We start from the raw sequence: 13,445 nt of genomic DNA, 5'->3' as shown, positions 1-13,445 counted from the left end.
AAGCATTAGAAAAGTTGCTTCTGGAAAAAACTGCATGGGATGTATGTGACTTTTATTATTTTTATCTAGTAGTTTAAGTCATGCTGCATCATATATCTGTTTATATTAATCATTATATTGAAAAATTAACTCAAAATAGATATATTTTTTAGGAAAGAAGTTGATCCACGATTGTTAGGGTTAAGAGCTATCGAGTGTCGAGTGCAAAGTCTTTACATGAATTAGACTTAGGACTTTGAACTGAAAGAGTTTGTGATTTTGTATATTCTTTTTAATTTAAATTTGTACTTTTAAGTTCAATAATTTAGCATAATTTTATATTTAGTTCATAATAATAATAATAATATGATTCAGTATTTAGAATGATAAACTTGTGTGATTTGTACATAATACTACTAGTACCAGTACCACATAAGAATTTTATATTTTTCCTTCTTACAATCTTTGCTCTATAGTAACATCCACACTTCTGTTGTTATTGCGTTAGAATTAAAACAGTCTAACTGATATATGTATATATAGTTTATTCTGATATTTTGCAAATGGTTCAAACTCAGTGTACAACAATAAAACCCATATGTTGGTTGTGAAACAGGCTAAATACATTCATCTCAATAATACAGGGAAGCTATGACTTTCTCACAGTTGGGGTCTCAATACATTGAAGAGCTTAAGTTTTGCATTCCAACATAAATCTTGCCTATAATGAGAGGAATGTGACCAGGACTAATCTTTTAAGTGCTGTAAAGTAATTTTCTTTGTAATTTATGGTGTCTGTATCATTTGGTAATCTCTTCTAACAGGATGTATCAAGTAACAAGGAGTCAGGCTCAGGCGGTGTTTATTGAAACCACCTGTACTATAAACTGTTACATACATTCGTAAGAAAGCTTTTCGGTACTTGAATATCATTTCTTTGAACTTTCAAACAAGTTTATTTCAACATATGTCCGTGTATGTTGTTTCAGAATAGAGACAAAACTAATTGCCACTACTAACTATCATATCTACAGTAAGGTTCAAATGCGCATGCACTCGGTTGAACGAGAGTGACCACCAAAAGGGGTGAGATAGTTTACGGACAATGTACAAAATTCACGCTGCTGACCCCAAGGTTTATTCAGCACAATAAACCCAAACGTATGACTGCAATGAAACATAAACATGAATTTGAAATAAAAATATATTTATGAAACAAAATTAAAATGTTTTTATGTACATATATAAACATGAAATCCTAGTTAAAAATAAAAATACTCATTTATTGTTTAGGTTTATTTATGGGTCTGTATATTACTTGAAACCATAAGAAGAGTAGGCGATTATTAAAAAAATTAAAAATAGATAAAATTTGCATTTTATGGAGGATACAATTTTTTGGGGATTTCAAAATAATGTACTAAAACATTAACAGTAATAAGTTCAAATCTGTAGCAAATATGAATATCGTAATAATTTCCTATAAATATCATTATGCAAAAACACTAAATTTATTAAAAGTGGCTTTATGTTTCTTAAACTACCTACATTTATCAAAATTCTTATGAACTTTTGAACATATTCATCCACTAGTTTTATTGTTGGAATGAAACATAGCAAGACTTGCATTGCCTACTAAAAAAGTTAGTAGCCGGTAGTTATCGGGTTAAAGAAGAATTATAACAATATATGCTCATCTACATCTATATGGAATCCCCCAAACAACATTATTTAAAACCTTTCATAGTTAACTTTAGTAATTAATGCAACACCAATTTGGAATATTCCAGTTTTTAGAACCAACATAAAAATTACAAAACAACAGGTTTACATTTCTTTTAATTATCCATGTATAAATATCACTAGGTCTCCACACTGTTCCAGAGGTTATTCAGGATGCTGATATTTACTGGTAACATTTTTTTTCAAATTGTTCAAAACTGTTGCTATAATACAAAATTAGAATTAATGTAAGAAATATTCTTCCCCATTAATATATCAAAACATTTACAAAAGCTTGGTATTCAGATGGAATTTTTAGAAGTCCCATAAACTCCTTGTGGTTACAATTTAGGAGTTCCTTATTTGATTTTAAGCCTTCCTTATCTCCCCAAACATTATCAATGTATATATATATATATATATATAATAAAACTTTACACACACTACCCACTATTAGGCATATAATGAGGAAATTAATGACATTTTTAGATTGTTAAAACCTACAATTATTACTTGCTAACATGACATGCAACAACTTAGGAAAATAGCAATGTTGAAAAGTTTTAAATAAAAGTGCTTCAACCACATAATTTCAGAATTTTAATAATTCTTTCATGTAATAAATAAGTTTAATATACTTCTCTGTGCCCATTATTACAAGAAATGGTCAATCCCAGAATGTGTGAACAATTCAGAAGAATTAAATTATTCTGTGAAAATTTTGAAGTAATTATGGGACACTGTTGTATAATAAATTACTAACTCAGAAAATTGAGTTGTTGAATAACTCAGTATGTGCAGGTGTAAAGTTTAATGAATATTTTACAAATTAAATCAGAAGCTATGAAACTGGAGATTTCTCTACTCAATTTCATTCAGATCAATTCAGAAGATTAGAATTACTCTGAAAATTTTGAAGTAAATATAGGACACCATTTTATAATATATTACTATTTCAGAAAATTGAGTAGTTGAATAACTCAGTATGTGCAGGTGTATTAGGTTTAATGAATATTTTACACATTAAATCAGAAGTTATAAAACTGAAGATTTCTCAATTCAATTTCATTCAGATCAAGTAGTGTATGCATGTTCATTCATGTGTGCATTGAAATATTTTATGCCCCATAATATATCATTTTCAATTTTACTAATATGCAAGCATTGAATAAATATAGTAATTTTTGCTTTGCAACTCCGTGGAATGCTGTTTCTCAATTAACACAGTAACTATTCAAATAAAAGAATTTTTGTACGCTTTTCAGATGAACATATTTTTATATGCATCTATAATATTTCACTACAAAGCACAAGATATATCAAAAGTAGCACTAATTTCACTTCATCAGTTAAATGAAACTATTAGGCCAAGTAAAAAAAAATGTTTAGCACACCCATCCACTTCCTTTCTTGCACTTTTTTTTCTCCTTTTTTGAATTGTTTTCCGAGTGTACAAAAAAAGTCAACTTTTGAATAAAAAATGAGATGAACACAGTTGATTCATTTTGCCCTTTTTCTCTATTTGTTATAAATTCTGTATGATTTTGATGTAAAATCGAAACAAAGAAGACTTCTGTTTGACATGGACCATTTGCAACAATCATCAACAAAAGTGAGTAAACTTTCTTTAAAAGAGGTCATTAAAAAAAAACAGACCTCGACCTTCATTTCTTTGAAAACCAGACACTAAATTTGTTTTCTTTTTACTTGGTCTTATCAAGACTGAGTAACATTTTGCAACATAGAAAATGGGAGAATCAGCTTGAGCCCTATGGTGTGGTAAAAAATACAGAAGAATTTTTAACTTTTAATAATTATGTAACACATTATATTTTATAACACAAGTATGTGTATCAGTATCAAGTATACATTCTAAAACATGGAAAGAGACTTACTTATTGGCACATGCTTAATTTTAGACAGAAAATTTGCATATGAAGGAGAGTAGTATTAACCCTGTCACCCTGGGTACCCTTTACTGCGCATGATACAAAGTTTTAATGTTTTACATTCAAAATATTATTAACCCTTCCGACACGGGGTTGGTCGATTTGACCTTCTGTACTAGTTTAAAGTTGACAAATTTAAGACTTATAACTCTCTATATATATATTGGGTATGTCTTAACAAAATTTGGCAAAGTAATTTATGTTAAAATACTTTTTGTCATCTCAAAAATCCTTTGTGTAATCCCTAAAACCTCCTAAATGCATTTCAAAAGTTTTTTTCACTAAAACTTTATAGTTTATCTGTTATTTTCTCTACCATATCTCAAAACAGGATCGGTCAATTTGACAGACCTCGTAACCACCACAAAAAAAAATCAAAATAAACCTAAATTAACCTTTTTTTCTTTTTATAAAGACTTCAAATTGTAACATGAAACTATATTTGTTTATCCTAAGTAGCTCTAAGTTAATAATGTTATACATCTATTTATAATTAAATTCTATTGTTTTATTGCCCTTTGAACTATGTCAAACTACTATCCGTGCCATTATAAGTTGTAAATCACTCATGGATCATGCAGCTCACATTACTCTATCGAATTACATTACCCACGAGCTGCTTGTGTGCTTGCCTCATGAACCATTTTAATTATATCCATACTTTTAATTTTAGTTACTTTTATAATAATAAATATGAAAAACAAAAAGTACTTACCCAATCTTATTTTTTCTTGCCCTCGATTGTCGAGAAGAGTTTAGCCTGATTTTTTTTTTTTATAGAAATTATAGTAAAGCACTTAATTCTTATTTACTTAAATAATAAACCAAAGAATATAGACTAATAACAAGCAACAAGCACTTCTAAAAATTTTCCTGGCTTTCTAGCTATGAGACAAGAGCCATTACAAATTCATCCAAACTAGTTGTTAACTTTCCCACGGGAATTATGTTGCTTCTCAGAGTGACATTGACAGTTATCTGTTCAAAACACAATGTTATACAATATGCCATTTGATAGATGAAAACCTTGACTTTCTATTGGTTATAAATAATATATAATGAATCTTAAGAGAGAACTATCAACTAATTGTGAAAGAGAAGATGTGACAGAATTTTAGAATTAAGAACTTAAAACTTGTATACTATTAAAATATGGATTATTAGCTAAGATTTTATGCTATTCTAATTCGTATGATGTAAACAATTATAAGTTTCATAAAATTTTGAATGTTAGACACAAACCTTGTGTCATGCGCAGTAAAGGGTACCCGGGCCAATAGGTATAACGTAAACAAAAAGTAGTTTAATAAAAGTTTAATGTAAAACACTAGAACATTGTGTCATGCACAGTAAAGGGTACTCGGGCTGACAGGGTTAAACTACTTTTTATGTTATACCAATTAATTAAATAAAAATTGTTAAAAGAATGACTATAAAAAAATCAGGCTTAACTCTACTCGACAATCGAGAACAAGAAAAAAGAAGATTGGGTAAGTACTTTTTGTTTTTCATATTTATTCTTTATTTATTATTGTAAAAGTAACTAAAATTAAAAGTATGGATCTTCTTAAGTTATTTAAGACTAGATTAAGAAAAATAAGTAATAATAATAATAATAATATAATTAAAAGGGTTCATGAGGCTTGCACACAAGCAGCTCGTGGGTAGTGTAATTCAATAGCGTAATGTGATAGTTTGACATGGTTCAAAGGGCAATAAAACAATAAAATTTAATTATAAATAAAGGTATAATGTTATGAACTTAGAGCTACTTTGGATAAACGAATGTAGTTTCACGTTACAATTTGAAGTCTTTATAAAAAGAAAAAAGAAAAAAAGATTAATTTAGATTTATTTAAATTTTTTTTGGTGGTTACGAGGTCAGTCAAATTGACCGATCCAGTTTTGAGATATGGTAGAGAAAATAACAGATAAACTATAAAGTTTTAGTGAAAAAAAAAAAAACGTTTGAAATGCATTTAGGAGGTTTTAGGGATTACACAAAGGAAATTTCAGATTTTTGAGATAACAAAAAGTATTTTTAATTTTAACATGAAAATTACTTTGCACACATACTATTCAAAACAAATACTCAATATATTCATGGACAGATCTTTATTTTATTAAAAATACTTCACTATGAAATATGACTTTTTGTATGTGAAAGACTTGTAATATTAACTGAAAGTCTGCCAAATTTTGTGAACATATACCCAATATATTGAGTATTATAAGTATTAAATTTATAAAGACTTTAAAACTAGTACAAAAGGTCACGTGACTCAGTCAAATTGACCGACTCCGTGTTGAGAGAGTTAAAAAGAGTCCCCACCCCTAAAATAACATCTTATGAATATTCTTAATTCCAAGAAGAAAAAAAAAGGGGGTGGGTGGCTTTGTGATTTAATTTTGCAGAAATTTATCATCTCACCTATTATTTATGCATCTATTCTTTTCAAGCACACAACACACTTGTAAGTTTTATAATACTTACGATCTTTGAATGACGCTAACTTCTTAGGGTCAGGAGAACCATCTGAAAATTATATAAAAATAAAAAGCAAATAAAACTAAAAGTTGCTTACATTACTCCACTTTGTAGTTCTTTTCAACTTAAACAATCATGGAACCAAAACTAACAATTAGAAGATTTAAATTTTTGTTTCTGATAAAACACTATTATAAATTTCCTCAGAACAGTATTTTCCAATAGATATTTGAATAATAAAAACCTACCATATTAAAAAAATCAGAGCTAAGTTAGCATGATGTTATTTTGTACTTGCCAGAGAAAGTGCATGTCCATCATTTTTAAAATAAGGTCTATGAAATTGTATTTATTATTGTTAATAACTGGCAAGTTTTCATATCAGTCCTACTAAAAGATCGGGGTTCAGTTTCTCAGTAACTATTCCCACACACACACACATAAAAGGGTCAAAGTATACATGTAACAACTTTATAATAAATATATATATATATATATATATTTATTTATTTATAAACTTGGCATTAAAGTGTATTCTTATAATTCACATTTTTATGTTATCTAAGTTTTGATTTCAAAAGAAAATATTTAAATAAACTCTTAATCTGAACCTCTGGGTTACATGAAAAGGGTTGGCTATTAATTCTCATTTATAGACCTTTTATTTTTGCTTACCACTAAACCATGGTATGTTGTTTCCTTGAACATTGGGGGGAATTTTTTTTCCCTTAAGTTTTCTTACCTTACCTAATAAATTTAAAATTTTGGCAGTTTAATTATAATTATAGCAACAAATAAAAATATACATAAAAAAACAAAAGAAAACTGATACTTATGCCTTGACTGCCCTGTATCAGAGGTTATCTGGACAAACAAAGCAAAAAACACAGATCCAATTATGACAATACTGATGTATAAAACCCTAAAAAAAGACCCAATTACAAGAAATTTTGATGTTTTTATATCTTATTTATTTGCAAAAAAGTACAATTTCTGTTTAGTTGGCAATTTTGCATCTTTATTCAACTAATTTTTGATGTCTTACTTCCCTGGAAGTTTCTTTACATTGGAAAATATAAGCCCAAACCATGCTGATGTTACATAGTATCTTAAGGAAACAAACAGTCAATGACCTGTAAAACTTTTAAACAGAACAGTGATCATGTCCAATCACATTCAATGCTTTAATTCTAACCAGCTTGGCCTGCCTGCCAAGTACAGTGGAGTACACCCATAGGAAGACTAGACTTGCATCCGAACTCTCACACGTACTACTATACCGTAATATGTACACAACGCTTGACTGCTACAGGTGTACACACACATATACTGCTCATAGTTTGTACTGACCTAGAAAGAAGGAAAGCTAGCCTTAATGTATTTATTGTTATTCTGTTTTGTACTGATCAAAACTACCATAAAATTTGGTTTGCAGTTATCGTTATTATGTTCTGTATAATTCATGGATTTTTCTGCTTTTCTCATGGTAGCTGGGCCTTCTGTATTTCCTAGACTTCATTGGTTGTGTCTGTCTTAGGCCCATATGTGCATAATCAAAAGTAGGTCAGTGTTACAACTGTGACAATTAGCAATTAAAATTCTGAGTTTGATTTTGTAAATTTGATTATTTTAGTTCCTATTGAAGGTTTATTGGTAAGAAGTTGAGACAGCCATGTTAGTTTTAAGGTCATAAGCATCTATACTAGAAACTAATCTCACTAAATACTCATGTCATCAGCATTCATTTTCGTTGTGAATTCCTACCAGCCCATTTATATGCATACAAACATCGTGCAATACAATGTGTGGTAATGTATCTAACTGAACTGTATACACTGTACTGTGTTATCACACACAGCCATTTATGCTCAGTTGAACTCTATACAAAATTTACATGCATACAGCAGCACAGAGATGCAGTTTGTCCATCATAGAAAGTTCAGTGACTAAGCATAATCAGCCAGTCACAAAAGCAAACCTTTTCAGCCCCTTTTGGTGGATTGTACTAACATTTCTCTTGTACAAGGTATAATCTGTTTTAAATAAAAAAAGTGGACCAAAAAATATTGTGGGGGGTTAAAATTTGGGTTCATAGTTAGGAAATTTACCAATGAATTTGGCCGAGGATCGGAGTCAGCATTATGTGTGTAGTGTGGGCATGAATAAGCGTACAGTAGACTCTGATGCTGTTTTAAGTAATCGTCTGTCCTAGGTCACTGGTCATCAATCGGAGAACACGGGGGTTTAAGTTGGTTGTATGAGGAAGTTTTTACTCATCTCGGATGACTGTTAAAATCAAGCCCTGTCACCTGTGAATGAACTTGTAAGAATCCTGAACCACAAAGTAATTTTCTGTATGTCTTTTTCAAAATTTCCAACTTCCTATTTAGCTGGCATATCTGTTCATTGTTAGTCACTCACTGTTTTGTGTACCTTCAGTTTAATCCCTAAACTTTCATACAGTCAGGGTATCTCACCTCACTGCAAACTAGTTCCTAAAAGACCTCAACAAGATGGCATATCTATTAAATAATGCACTAGAACTCGTAAAGAAAGAATAAATTATCTTCTAGCATTCAATTATAGTGGACTTGTTTGGTAAAATGAAGTTAATTACAAATAATAAACCACAATTGCTTACCACCTAAAAGATCCATATTGTCTTCAAGAGGACGCTTAGTTCCACCAGTGGCACCAGTATCACCACCACCACCAGGATTAATCTTTGCTGCTATCTGTTACAAAAACATTCTTCTTAGTACTTTCTTACTTCTAAATTACCTTATTCAATCTTTGTTTATTTCACAACCATAATTAATATCTTTTTATACTTTGAGGCTGATTTATGCACACACACTAATTTCTTGTACTGGTATTCTCCTGTTTAGAGCTATATTTTAATCCTTACAAAACTCAAATAATTACCCAATTTGCCAAATGGAAAATTCCAAGATCTTTGTTTGAATGAACACTCTTTCAAATAAGGCATTTTTAGTAAATTTATACACATTTTAATTTTACTTTATTTCCAAAAAGCAATACTTGAATACAAATTAACTAAAACATGTTGCAACATATTTTTACCAACATTAAATTTTTTAATTTGGAAATGACACTAATGCTGAAAATCTGGTGTTATATGGTTCTTATTTTTGATGTACAATTTGGTATATTTGAAAGTCACATACTTGTACTTCAAAAAATTTAACCTTAGAGCTCAGTTTAAATCTATGAACCCAAATAATTTTTTCTACAGTTAACCATCATCTGTTAAAAATTAACATATTAGACATACACCTGAAACCAATAAATTACTTTTTATTTATTAAAGTTTATGACAATGTTTTGCTGATTTAAATACAAATGATAAACATTTTATGACTTATAGCTTCAGATTTTACATGTAGTGCCCATGTTAGTGTTAGATGCACACAAATTTGTCCATTGGAAGTACTGTCAAAAACTGATGAGTAAAAATGCCTGCTATTTGCCACAGTAACAATAAGACTCTATAAAACTATACTAATTATTGCTAAGTTTATTTTCCATTCTGTCTGTCTTTTTTCCCTACTGAGTACCTCATTCTAGTCTGTATATATCCCTTGTTGTAACAAATTAAATTTTCACAGATTGCATCACAGTGAATTTGCTATTTAACACACATAAAATACACCTCTGTAGGTTGTTAACATGTTATAAGACATTTCATTTGCATTGTTAATCTACAGAATTGAACAGCCTTTTGGTGTAATGGGCTCCAATAGTTTAGAATTTGGCACATTGCCTAATGGTAGTGACCAAGATGGCAATAAAATATAGAACAAGATATTGCAGGAACAGCACCTAGAGTTGTGTCTGAAGTTTAGGCAGAGGAAGGGACATAACATGTGTTTTAGATTACCTAGTTTAGCTCCTTATTGCTTTGAATTAGCTTGAAAGGAAAATCAACAATTCTAAATAGCATATACTTATTAACATGTCTGCTACAGTTAAAGCTTTATTTCTCTCAATATGGAGTTCACCCAGTCCAGACAATTGGCCTTCACAAAGAAGCTATTTATATTGATACGAGTATTTGGATGAAGCTGTGTAATGCACAAATTCCTAGTATGTAAAGTACATTCATTTGGGGCATCTTGGGTCTTTTGACCCTGGTTAATCTGACAATAACCCAAGAAATGGTTTTATGAGCACTCAGTCAAACAACTACCTTCTGCAATTTCTTATCTTTTAAATATGGTGCTTTTTTAATAACATGTAATGGATTAATCTGAAGTTTCTTTTTGTGGGCCTATGATAAGAGTTAAAACATTTTATTGTATTTAATTGTTCATTAAATAATTATGTGACATATCACTGCAATAGGAAACTGGGTGATGGTGGAATACTCTTCAGAGGCAAACTGCCACAGCGGGTGAAAGCAGCCAACATTTTCCTACTGCCTTGACTAATAACTTGACAGTGTTAAAATCATGATTCAACTAGGTTCATCAGAAATCTTAAATAGAAAAAAAAAAAGACTTGTGATAGCATGCACACATTTCGAGGTGTGACAATGTAATTCAACAGTGCTTGCTTTGTTCAAACACTGTGATAAATGACTTTCCACATACACTGGGAGGTGCAAATGTAAAGCAGTAAAACTAAATGAGCCTAGATTTGAAAAGTCTATTAGCTTTGGCTGTATAAATAAACAGTGTTTAATTGTTTTTTATAATTTGCAGAAAAGAGTACTTTAGATTCTCTATTTTTCAACTTTTCATACTGATTTCACTAGTTAGTTGTAGGATAGATAAAATAAAGTTTTAGTGAAAAAAAAAATTACTACTTGTTTATGAAACTACAAGCTATGCAAATGAAATATGAAAAGTAATTTTATTTTCAATATAAATCACCTTCTGCTCAAACTAGTCAGTCTGACCCCATAAATTCATACACAAATCATTAGTAAAAATACCTCATTAAATTTTGTGTGTGTGTGCGCAATACACTTGTAATGCTTGCTAAAACTTATGATTATACACAGTAAATTCAGAACTATAGTAAGAATTAATTCTCCAATATGGGGTTGGCTCATTACATGCAGTTCACATAGGTTTAATCCTTGGCCTATGTTTGAATAATAATCACACATCAAATGTCATTCACACTGAAAGTTTCACCCTTTGATTAGTATAATGGCCATTACTTACACCGCCAAAATGTTATACACAGTAGTCCCTCCTGTACATTGAAGCAGACCATTATGGTGGACACATAGCTAAGAATAGTCTTATCTAGCTTTTCATTTAAACTTAATATTCCATTTCAAGATGATTAAGATTTGTTCATTCACATCTCTCTATTAAAAAACCTCTTACACAATTAACTAGCTATAATCAGTTACATTTCCTTTCAACCCAACACACAATCATAAGTGAGGTAGTGTATTTTTGAAAATTATAGATATAGGTAATGCTTAATTGTGCCAAGCCCACTGTCCTTAATTTACCAATTAGACTCGGAGTGGAGCTAATACTTGTGATTTATGATGAAATATGACTTATCTCCCATTAACAGTATCAAATTGACACAAGCACACTTTACTCCAGCCATGTGTAACAAAAATTAATTTCATTGATAACTGGTATTTCTTAGTACGTGCGCCAGTAAATTTTCTTGCATAAAAAATATTCCTTAAAATTATAACTGGTGTGAAATACCAAGTTCCCGGGTTACTGAAAATCCTTGAACTATTGGATTGTCTTCTATATTTAATCTACACCACCAAGTATTTCTGGTTATCCATGGAAGTGCAAGGGCTTTGTATGCTATTTTTATACACAATTTTTTCAGTCTTCTGTGTTTCTTTACTTTGTTTAATTACATATTCCTGGCTATTCAAGCATGTGCAAAGACTTGTAGGCAGTTTTCACAAGTTTTTTGTGATTGCCAGAAGAATAAGGAATGTTGTGGAGCAACTTGATCAGATTTGACATTTCTTATATAATGGCATACAAGGAGCTAGATCTACTGAATTATTGGTTCAAACTAATAATCTGGATAGTAGTAAAAATAAAAATATAAAATAATAAGAAGAAATATGAACAGAATAAAGAGTTGAGAAGATTCATAAATATTATGAGTATCCTGGTTTAAAAGATGGTCAAAATGAGATGACTTGCAAGATTATCTAAAGTTTTCTGATGTGGCTGACAATCAGTAGTTTTCTAGCTGGCTGTCTTTCTTACATGGTCTTACTGGTCTCCCATTTATATCAGTGGTTTCCAAATTGTGTGTCACAGCAAGTAGCAAGTTGCTATGGGTGTTGGAAGAGTTTCACTAAATGAAGAATAATTAATATAAGAGTAAAAAAAACATTGCATGTGGCAGCAGGGATGTCGTACAAATCAAGGTGAGTTAGGGTGTCGTCAGTGAAAAAATGTTAGGGAACTACTAGTTTATACTGTGTAGCAGCAGTAAATGCAGTTCAAAGATAAGCAGAACAAAAAGCCAACTATTTAGCTCATAACATAACAATACATATTGTTAAAACATGTTCAACATTGCTTACTATATTCTTATACAACATAAGATGCCCTTTTCTCTTTATCCTACTCTGCTTCAACTCCATGCTTAGAATTTCTATGGCATCAGATGCCTCCAAAGGTATAATATTATAGTGTCAATGCATGCAGAAGGTACTCTTACAGACTGACTTATTATATGCTTACTCATAATTCTGGAATTTATAATTTATTTCACATTTATTTTATGCCTTACTTTTGTTTGATGTTAAAATGAAATATTTCAAGAATGGGCAATAATTTGTTAAAATCCTATAAGCTCAAAAAATAAAACATTCGGTTAAATACATGGATATATTCTACACATCTTTAATGATTTTGAAAAAAATTAACAGTGATAAGATGTTAACTGAAACTAAATTGTGGAAAGTTTATAGCAAATCTATAGATGAATGAGGAAAATAAAACTAGAACCAATAAATAAGGAATCACCTTTATTATAAAAGTTTATATGAAACAAACTACACAGATCTCCTAAAGAATATAAAGCTATCTATTATATACTTACTCATAAATTGGTTTTTCCACATATTTATTAAAGAATGTGTTTGGAACTTTTTAGAAGTTTTAAAAATAAATGTGAAGTATATTCTTGTCAGAAGCACATTGCATGTATTTTTAATTTCTTGATAATGTTCAGAAATTATGGCTGAAATGATACAAAATGTACAAATAAAAATTTAGCAAATATTTTAAGTGACCAGGTTTAAATATCAATAGCAATGAGTATTGCAAGTCTAC

The 13,445-nt window shown here is 30.1% G+C and overlaps 1 protein-coding gene across 5 annotated transcripts in view; it reads right to left on the bottom strand.

Moving 5' to 3' along the window:
* LOC106466821 (far upstream element-binding protein 1-like) overlaps nt 1-13,445 on the bottom strand; it is a 45,809-nt gene that overhangs the window by 29,920 nt on the left and 2,444 nt on the right. For all 5 annotated transcript variants that reach the window (XM_022394898.1, XM_022394897.1, XM_022394901.1 and 2 more), the window contains exons 2-3: nt 8,780-8,873; nt 6,145-6,186 (exon numbers count right to left, since the gene is read on the bottom strand). In XM_022394898.1, the coding sequence (XP_022250606.1) occupies nt 6,145-6,186; nt 8,780-8,873 (136 nt within the window). The remainder of the gene's footprint in view (nt 1-6,144; nt 6,187-8,779; nt 8,874-13,445) is intronic.

The sequence above is a fragment of the Limulus polyphemus genome, unplaced genomic scaffold, assembly GCF_000517525.1.
Source record: "Limulus polyphemus unplaced genomic scaffold, Limulus_polyphemus-2.1.2 Scaffold2388, whole genome shotgun sequence".
NCBI lineage: Eukaryota > Metazoa > Arthropoda > Merostomata > Xiphosura > Limulidae > Limulus > Limulus polyphemus.
Note: the sequence above shows the minus strand (reverse complement) of the source record. Positions and strands in the feature narration are given on the sequence as shown.